The sequence below is a fragment of a genome, unplaced genomic scaffold (assembly GCF_019419815.1).
Source record: "Pyrus x bretschneideri cultivar Hongxiangsu unplaced genomic scaffold, Pyrus_bretschneideri_v1 Contig2, whole genome shotgun sequence".
In the NCBI taxonomy this organism is placed as follows: Eukaryota; Viridiplantae; Streptophyta; class Magnoliopsida; order Rosales; family Rosaceae; genus Pyrus; species Pyrus x bretschneideri.
Window position 1 is genome coordinate 11,750,032 of NW_025999501.1, and position 9,790 is coordinate 11,759,821.

Genomic DNA, 9,790 nt, shown 5'->3' on the forward strand with positions numbered 1-9,790 from the left:
TTGAAGATTTTGCTCATCCTAGTTGCCGATATTTTCTTTTTGTTATCATTTTTTAAGGCAATTGATTTCTGCACACTTGCACGTTAAAAAATATGGATGGGCAAAATTGTTGCATTCTTTAAACGTGTAGACGTAAGTCACATGTCACTAAAGAATTGGGATCCAACTACGTCACGTACTAAAAATCGAAAATAGTGACGAGATAACATTATTGGTGAGAGTCTTAAATCAACCTAGTTTGGCCACAGTGACATGTTCGATCATATTAACTAGTGTCGCTGGAAACTTAAGCAAAAGTCTAAATGGAAAGTAAACCTGACCAAGATTTTTATTGAAGTTGGATGTAAACATTTGGTTTGGCATAGCGAGGGTATACAATATTCCACAGTACAAGCGCGCAACAGAGTTCCCGACAACCTTTAAAATCCACTGAAAATTATGGGGAAATACATAAAGCCGTCAACAAATAGATTACAAATTTCAAGTGTGAAAATTTAAGTCTATCCAGCATTTCTACATAGTAAAGAAAAAGATTGAACAAAAAACAAGAGGAATGTGGAAATCAACATAACCTCCTACTCAAATGTTGTGATCAAACATCAAACCCTCATTCGACGAGGCATGAATTTCCAAACCCGATAAAAAAGCTAAGAAAGCAAACGAGTGCAAAGCTTTCACAAGTTCAGTGGGATGGACGGGAGAGGCTACCATTGGCCTTCACTAAGATGTTAATAACCGTTTGATGTTGGATTTTTGGTCCGAGGTAAGCTTCGTAGGGAACTTGATGTTGAACTTGATTCTCAAGTTTCCCCTTTTGGATGGCTCCTTGGGAATAGGCATCCCCTCCCCTTTAACCACTTCTTCATAGGTGGGACTGATGATATTGGTGATGGGGACTGTAAAATTTCTCCCATCGAGGGTTGTCAGCTGTGCCGTGTAACCTGTCAAAGCTTCTGCAAGAGATATCTTCTGAGTGATTGTAAGATCGTTCCCATCCCTCTTGAAAAGGGTGTGAGGCTTCTCATCAATGATAAATACAAGGTCTGCTGGTATGATCCCTCTCTGCTCATTCCCTTTCTCTGGGAAAGTGATTTTTGTGCCCTTTTTCCACCCTGGCTTGATCTCAATTGTTAGAATTTCCTCCACCGTGGTAGTTCTCCTGTAAACAAAGAAAAGGAAACAAGAATAAATAGCATATGGATCCAACACGGACTTGCTAATGTATATCGTTTTTCATTACTTTTACCTCTAGTCAATTAAATTGATCCAAAAGGTGCCAATTCGACATCTGGAACATAAACAATAACATTACCAAGGACAAGATCATCATGCTAAGCAGCTAAAGCCACGGCACCTCCCAAAGAGTTTCTTTCTGACATCAACATGTATTAGATTAAGCAAATATTCATCCTTCCAATCAGCAAAACTACGATTACCACTAAACCAACAGACATTTCTGCCACCCCAATGCTAAAATTTTACGATTTACCACTGCCCCACAAACCATATGTAAGCGTGGACCTCCCAGGCTCAAACCATAGACAATCACACTAGCAGAAAGTCTCAAGAAGTTTAACATAAAGCCATTTGCACCCGCAAAAGAGGGTATATAGATATGTTACACTACGGTCTAAACATTTTAGTATGCCTATCGTAGTAAATGATATAGGCAACAGTGCAAAACTTGACTATATAAGCAGACAAAGGAATCCATCATTAATAAGCACGAATGAGCACACACTATCTTATAGTTATTTGGGCACCTTGGATTCCCTATCTGCTGCCAGATATTCAAGTATAGAAGTCCCATGTAGTACTCTGCATCATTTTTGGTTGACTGTCTTGATTGTGAGACAATAAAAGACACCAAATACATAAATATCAGGAAATATACGTTCATAAGTGCTATGAGGTTGACTATTCCAAATTAAAAAATGCCGAAGACTATTCGATACTGCTTTCCAAAAGTTTTGCAATCCCAAAGAAGGAAATAATGTGACGTCGTGGCTTTCAAACGTGAGTTACAGGTGACAGGTAAAGTTGTCTGAGATGATTATCAAGGATATAGTGGAGATTAGAACATAAAAACTTCAAACAGAAATAGTAAGCATTACAGCTTAGTCAGTCAGTTAATCTTTAGTTTATATCTTCATCAGCATTGACTATCAGGTAAAGCATTACTCAACAAGAAACATCTACACAAAGCTCCTATGTATATACGCATAGCCAAATTCCTAAGTAGATGTACGCAAATTTTCTAGTTATCCTATATTTGGAAACCATGAGACACCTTGGTCAGGATGACAGCTAAAGTCTAGAAAGACGGGGCTTCACGAAGGACCTTATAAGGTTAGCACCGGAAAGAACCATAATCTAGATTTAGCACATTTAGGTAGCACTATTAACTAATTTTAGTTAATGAGATGAATAAAAAGATGCACATCCAGTGATATATCAAGACTGATACATACTGATGTTTTGTGCAATTTGTCGACAAGAACTTTCCTGCTCAAATAATGATACTTTTAATCAAATGAGAAGAGCTATCATGTGGGGAAACGAGACAACAATAGAAGTTAGAGACTTAGACAACCCCCAGATCAAGATAAGACCCACAAGCCAACAAGTACCCACATCACTAGTCATAACATAGTCCTTAATACTTTTATCCACATCTTTCCTGCCTCTGGGTAGTAAACAAAATACGATGCAATACTTTTCTAGCAAGGATCATACATTCGCAAGCAAGGATAATAAAGAAAGTACGATGCAATACTTACATTTAAGAATAACACAAACCAACAGAGATATAACCTAGAGTTCTAAATACCTGAACCAAAAAATGTTACCTGAAAGATGTGAGAAGTCAGATATAGCTAACAGATAGCAGTCACATTACTATGAACAGCAACGACAGTCATACGAAGCATATTAACAACTAACAGACAATAGCATTGCTAAGACAGATAAATAGGAAAATGATTTGTAGAATCAAACAATGCCCACAGAGACAAAAAATCTTACCCACTAGCATCAGGAACATCCCTAGAAATCTTCATCTTTTTGGTGGTGCCCTTAAACAAATCCTCCAAAGTACAAGGCAATGTCCTCTCTATCGGTGCAGCTTTCCTCAGCGCAGCTGCAGAAGGCTCTGCTCCGCCTCTAAACTGAGCAAATATGTCTTCCCCAAACATACTCCTCGGAAACGGGTTCCCGCCAGCCCTCGACCCGCCTGCCCTTGACCCGCCCATGTCCGGCATCCCTCCAAAACTCGAAAACCCGAAAATTTCAGAGAAAATATCGTCAGGGCTCCGAGTGTTGAACCGGAACGTCGTCGGACCGCCATCCTGCCCTTGCACGCCAGACCATGACGAATCGGGCGGCGGCACCCCTCCTTTCAACCCCTCCTCCCCGTACTGATCGTATACTGCTCTCTTTTGGGGATCACTCAAAACCTAAACAATTCGATCGGAACAAAAAAATTGCGACAAATCTCAGCCAAAAAACTTGAGAATTTTGGGAATTTTCAAAAATAGAATTGAAATCGAGAGAGATTAACATTAACGTACATCGTAGGCTTCCGAGATTTGCTTGAATTTGGCCTCAGCGGCCTTCTTGTTGTTAGGGTTTTTATCTGGGTGCCACTTCATGGCGAGCTTCCGATAAGCTTTCTTCAAGTCATCGTCTTTGGCACTTCGTTCTACCTGCAGAACCTTGTAGTAATCGACCCCCATGCTTCTCTCCTCTCTCTCTCTCTCTCCTCCCTCTGTGTGTTCAGTTCTCTCTGGTACAAAAGTCTGAGAGGATTTCTTCTTAAACCGCTGCGTTTTGATGCAAAACCTGGGGCTTCCTGTTCTGGCCGGAGTTCCGAAATGGGACCGGTGCTGTGACGTGAGCGACGAGTCATACACTAACAACCGTTTTATACGAAATGGGCCGATGTGGGCCGTCGTGCGCACGCCTTATTGTGTTGGACTTTTTTATTTATTAACTAAGGCCCACCTACTTACTCTTTTTTCTTTTCTTTTTTTTTTTTTTGTAATATGAAATTGAGTTGATTGATTGGATAAAAATCTAAAAATCATTTTATAAATTTTTTAATATGGTTGTTATAATATAATCCCCCTCTTTTCTGTAGGAATCGTTTAGAAAGCGGGTTGTTCTGAATACATTCAGACAAAAAAGCTGACAATTAATGTTATTGGTGGAATTTTTTTTCGTTTATGTCTTAGTATAGGAATTTATACATCTTCCATAAAAAAGCCGAATGTCTCACATTCAATTTTGAATTAGAAAAGTTAAAAATGATGAATCAACGTCGACTATAACCCCCAACCCATACTTCTATGAGATGCAGCGATGGGGAATTTTTCGCAATGGGTGAAAGCCTGACAGAGCAATGCTGTGTGGAGGTAGAAGGCCTACGGGTCGTGAACTTCTTTTCCCAGAGAAGAAGCAATGCCGGTATCTGGGGAATGAGCATAAGCTAACTCTATGTTAGCAGCCGGAGCTACAATACTTACATGTATTTAATACAATTATTATTTCAACGGTTAAATGGTAATTATAGTAAGAGAATTAATATTAAATATATCTTTTTATTAATTATATCTAATCGTGAGATAATAATTGTATTAAGTACATGTAACTATCGTAGACAATAGTTATAAAAGACACAATGATTTGTTGTTTTAAGTGGTTATTTCCATTCAAAACATATTACAAAGTAGAAGACTAGAAGTTGTATTAAAACAGAACATTCAAAGTAGCATGTTTAGTGGCCTTCAACATCTGAATAGTAAGTTGTATTAAAATAAAACATTCAAAGTGCCATGAGAACCGATTTTTTAAAGCGAGATCATACCAACAAGATTTTAATGCTTTTAGATTACAAAATGAAAAGAAAAAAAAAAACTTAAAGATTACACGAAGAAAAACTATTAGCATCCAAAAAATCAGAGTCACGACCCACTAAAGTGAAAGTTGCTTGTTTTCTTCAAGGACTCATTGGCCGAACAATGATTTACTTTCGCAAAGTTGCATTCTAATTAAATAATGATAATTTGTAAGTGACTTATAGATGATAAGAATATTCGCCATTTCATCCGACGCACAATGACTCTCTCCCAAAAAATTGGAAAAGAAAAACTAATAAAACTGGTCAAAACTTAATAAAAAATGAAATATACGAAGCAGCCATGGTTTGTCGGGGTAAAAGGAAAAGGTCCCTCATCATTGCCTCTTTAAGCTAGAATCGCATTCAGTCACCGGTCGGAGTTGGGCTGCTGCTATGCCACCGATGGGCCCCGCCGCCGCCGCCGAAGTGTACGTGCCGATGACCCTTCAAGTATGGTGGGGTCTCGTGAACTGGGCGGGCTTCTTCTACCAGATTATTCTTCAGATCCTGAGAGGCGCGCCTTGCCTACCTCACCTGCTGTCCTGCATTTCTTCCTCTTCTTCTCCTGCTTTCAGGCCTCTGCCCGTCGCCGAAGTCCCTCTCAACGACTTGTCGTCCTCCGCCCACGTCGAAAACGGCGTCTTGGATGGTCGCCCCGTCGAAAAGCTCACGGTGAGCTTCTTCAATCACCATCTCCTCGATTTATTATCAGTTACTAATTTTTCCAGTTGGAAGTTGATTTTTTTGGCCTTTTTCTTTCTCGAGTAATTCAACGGAAATATGCTCGGATGTAGTTAATAATGCGAAATCATAATCTGGATTATTTGCTTTGCTTTATCAAAAAAAAAAAAAAAAATTCTGGGTTATTTGCAAAAAATGAAATTTTTATGTAAAGCAAAATAGGGTTTTAGAAGTAATTTTAAAATTACTAGTAAAAATCCAAGTGGATAACCCAAAATCAATTTTACTAAAACGTTTTCGTTATTTTAAAAACACTTTGAGGATTGTATAGTAGTGTTCGTTTGGATGTGCTTTTAAAATGACTAAAAGCACTTTTAGAGAAAATATTTTTGGGTTTCAAAAGAACCCAAAATTATTTTCTACAAGAAGCACCAGTTATATGCTTCTTCCAGGAAACACTTTTAAGTGTTTTTCTAGGATTTACTTGCATCTTTACTAATAATTGGTTCTAAAAACATTTTCACCAAAAGCGTTTTCAGTCATTTTAAAAGCACATCCGAACATAATTTTGCGGGTTGTTAAGGTTGAAGTTTATGCTTGGCGCAAAAATTTGACAACACTTTGTTCAAATGACATGAATATGCTAGTTTTTCCAGGTGACGGGTTTTAATTACTAATGGATTTTGTGATGTAGGTAGTTCTTGATTTGGATGGGACTCTAGTGTGTGCTTATGAGACATGTAGTGTGCCTGCAATTGTTCGCGCTCAAGCAACGGAAGCTGGGATGAAGTGGTTTGAGATAGAATGTCTATCTTCAGAGAAGGTAGTGGATCGATCGCTCGCTCGCTCTCTTCTCCGCAACTTTTGCGCTGAAATTTGTGTGCCATCTGAAATTGTGTTTGATATGATAATTCTTTGGGTTGAAGGAGTCTGATGGTAAACCGAAGATCAATTACGTGACAGTGGTTGAACGTCCTGGTTTGGGAGAGTTCTTGAAACGGGTTTCTGAGTTTGCTGATCTTGCGCTATTCACTGCTGGTCTTGAAGGTTAGTTGGTTTCCCCTTCTTCACTATCTCCTTTTGTCCTGTTTAGTTGTTTCGTTATTTCGGATTTGTTATTTTACTTTGGTGACTCCATACAGATTATGCTAGACCACTTGTTGACAGAATTGATGTGGAGAATCTGTTTAAGCTTCGCCTTTATCGGGCTTCTAGAGTTAGCACGTAAGTCCGATTTCTCCTTGGATGGAACCCCTCTTCATGTGGTGCAATTCTGTGATCAAGAAATGATGTTCGAACTTGTGTAAACCACAGGGAATGTCGGGAACACGTGAAAGATTTATCGTGTTTGTCAAAAGATTTCTCTCGGATTGTCATTGTTGACAATAACCCATTCAGATTTGTAGAATCAAACAATGCCCACAGAGACAAAAAATCTTACCCACTAGCATCAGGAACATCCCTAGAAATCTTCATCTTTTTGGTGGTGCCCTTAAACAAATCCTCCAAAGTACAAGGCAATGTCCTCTCTATCGGTGCAGCTTTCCTCAGCGCAGCTGCAGAAGGCTCTGCTCCGCCTCTAAACTGAGCAAATATGTCTTCCCCAAACATACTCCTCGGAAACGGGTTCCCGCCAGCCCTCGACCCGCCTGCCCTTGACCCGCCCATGTCCGGCATCCCTCCAAAACTCGAAAACCCGAAAATTTCAGAGAAAATATCGTCAGGGCTCCGAGTGTTGAACCGGAACGTCGTCGGACCGCCATCCTGCCCTTGCACGCCAGACCATGACGAATCGGGCGGCGGCACCCCTCCTTTCAACCCCTCCTCCCCGTACTGATCGTATACTGCTCTCTTTTGGGGATCACTCAAAACCTAAACAATTCGATCGGAACAAAAAAATTGCGACAAATCTCAGCCAAAAAACTTGAGAATTTTGGGAATTTTCAAAAATAGAATTGAAATCGAGAGAGATTAACATTAACGTACATCGTAGGCTTCCGAGATTTGCTTGAATTTGGCCTCAGCGGCCTTCTTGTTGTTAGGGTTTTTATCTGGGTGCCACTTCATGGCGAGCTTCCGATAAGCTTTCTTCAAGTCATCGTCTTTGGCGCTTCGTTCTACCTGCAGAACCTTGTAGTAATCGACCCCCATGCTTCTCTCCTCTCTCTCTCTCTCTCTCTCTCCTCCCTCTGTGTGTTCAGTTCTCTCTGGTACAAAAGTCTGAGAGGATTTCTTCTTAAACCGCTGCGTTTTGATGCAAAACCTGGGGCTTCCTGTTCTGGCCGGAGTTCCGAAAAGGGACCGGTGCTGTGACGTGAGCGACGAGTCGTACACTAACAACCGTTTTATACGAAATGGGCCGATGTGGGCCGTCGTGCGCACGCCTTATTGTGTTGGACTTTTTTATTTATTAACTAAGGCCCACCTACTTACTCTTTTTTTTTTTTTTTTTTTTTTTGTAATATGAAATTGAGTTGATTGATTGGATAAAAATCAAAATCATTTTATAAATTTTTTAATATGGTTGTTATAATATAATCCCCTCTTTTCTGTAGGAATCGTTTAGAAAGCGGGTTGTTCCGAATACATTCAGACAAAAAAGCTAACAATTGATGTTATTGGTGGAATTTTTTTTCGTTTATGTCTTAGTATAGGAATTTATACATCTTCCATAAAAAAGCCGAATGTCTCACATTCAATTTTGAATTAGAAAAGTTAAAAATGATGAATCAACGTCGACTAACCCCCAACCCAGACTTCTACGAGATGCAGCGATGGGGAATTTTTCGCAATGGGTGAAAGCCTGACAGAGCAATGCTGTGTGGAGGTAGAAGGCCTACGGGTCGTGAACTTCTTTTCCCAAAGAAGAAGCAATGCCAGTATCTGGGGAATGAGCATAACCTAACGCTATGTCAGCAGTCGGAGCTACAATACTTACATGTATTTAATACAATTATTATTTCAACGGTTATATGGTAATTATAGTAAGAGAATTAATATTAAATATATCTTTTTATTAATTATATCTAATCGTGAGATAATAATTGTATTAAGTACATGTAACTATCGTAGACAATAGTTATAAAAGACACAATGATTTGTTGTTTTAAGTGGTTATTTCCATTCAAAACATATTACAAAGTAGAAGACTAGAAGTTGTATTAAAACAGAACATTCAAAGTAGCATGTTTAATAGCTTTCAACATCTGAATAGTAAGTTGTATTAAAATAAAACATTCAAAGCGCCATGAGAACCGATTTGTTAAAGCGAGATCATACCAACAAGATTTTAATGCTTTTAGATTACAAAATGAAAAGAAAAAAAAAAACTTAAAGATTACACGAAGAAAAACTATTAGCATCCAAAAAATCAGAGTCACGACCCACTAAAGTGAAAGTTGCTTGGTTTCTTCAAGGACTCATTGGCAGTAGGGGTGGGCATAAAAACCGCCAAACCGCAAAACCGCATCGAACCGTAAGAAAAAAAATCGAAAAAAACCGTGCTGACCGGAAAAGTCAACTTTGAGTGAAAAACCGAACCGAACCGTTCAAACCGGTTCAGGTTTCGGTTTCGAATGACCAAGAACCGGCCGAACCGAACCGAACCGTTTTATTAATAATAAATAAATAAATTATATACACACACACATGTCATGGTATAATAGGTTGAAAAATAGGTTGAAAAATAGGTTAAAAAATTGTGTACAGGAGCTGCTGCTTCTTGCTTGCTCTTTGAAGTCTGAAAACCTGCAATTTGCTTCATCATTTTTTTGTTTGTTGACTGATTGACCAGTGCATATGTATTTTAGTTGTCTCTTTTTGTTGACTTGGTGCCGCTACCAAAGACATTTGCATTAAAAAAGATGTGTTGTATGCAACTTTATATAATCAGTTTTAGAAGATGTATTTGAATGCATAATGATTTGGTGTTCAAATAATTTATTATTAGGAACCGTAAACCGGTAAGAACCGAATCGGAACCGGTGTAGACCGAACCGTAATGTTCTAGTAATAAATTTAAGTGGAACCGCACCGAATTGAACCGTTAATATATTTCGGTTTCGGTTCCAGTTTAGAAGTGGAACCGCACCGAACCGCACCGTGCCCACCCCTAATTGGCCGAATAATGATTTACTTACGTAAAGTTGCATTCTGATTAAATAATGATAATTTGTAAGTGACTTAAAGATGATAAGAATATTCGCCATTTCA

General features: G+C 38.9%; 2 protein-coding genes across 3 annotated transcripts; one reads left to right on the forward strand and one right to left on the reverse strand.

Annotated features, from left to right (window-relative positions):
- Positions 1-406: 406 nt before the first annotated feature.
- LOC103938059 (dnaJ homolog subfamily B member 4-like) lies at positions 407-7,883 on the reverse strand. Of its 2 annotated transcripts, none has more exons than XM_009348056.3 (3): positions 7,565-7,883; positions 7,020-7,450; positions 407-1,159 (listed from the first exon to the last, which is right to left on the reverse strand). In XM_009348056.3, exons 1-3 carry the CDS (start codon positions 7,727-7,729, stop codon positions 721-723), a joined length of 1,035 nt encoding a protein of 344 aa, XP_009346331.1. In that variant the 5' UTR covers positions 7,730-7,883; the 3' UTR covers positions 407-720. The 2 variants fall into 2 exon arrangements, with proteins under 2 accessions (XP_009346331.1, XP_048439535.1); XM_048583578.1 differs by lacking the exons at positions 7,020-7,450; positions 7,565-7,883 and adding exons at positions 3,025-3,455; positions 3,570-3,881.
- On the forward strand, positions 4,796-7,007 carry LOC125476668 (carboxy-terminal domain RNA polymerase II polypeptide A small phosphatase 1-like; the record flags this gene model as incomplete). Its single annotated transcript, XM_048582998.1, has 5 exons — positions 4,796-5,569; positions 6,273-6,401; positions 6,505-6,625; positions 6,721-6,802; positions 6,893-7,007. Coding segments are annotated over exons 1-5 (726 nt in total), but the record flags the coding sequence as incomplete, so codon positions are not given.
- Positions 7,884-9,790: the final 1,907 nt, after the last annotated feature.

Bases quoted from the DNA above. Each gene is read 5' to 3' on its own strand.
- LOC103938059 (XM_009348056.3), bottom strand. From the start codon at position 7,729: ATGGGGGTCGATTACTACAAGGTTCTGCAGGTAGAACGAAGCGCCAAA. The intron at 7,451-7,564 runs GTACGTTAATGT...CGAATTGTTTAG, and splicing joins AAATCTCGGAAGCCTACGAT to GTTTTGAGTGATCCCCAAAA. The intron at 1,160-7,019 runs GTAAGATTTTTT...CTTTGTTTACAG, and splicing joins GATGTTCCTGATGCTAGTGG to GAGAACTACCACGGTGGAGG.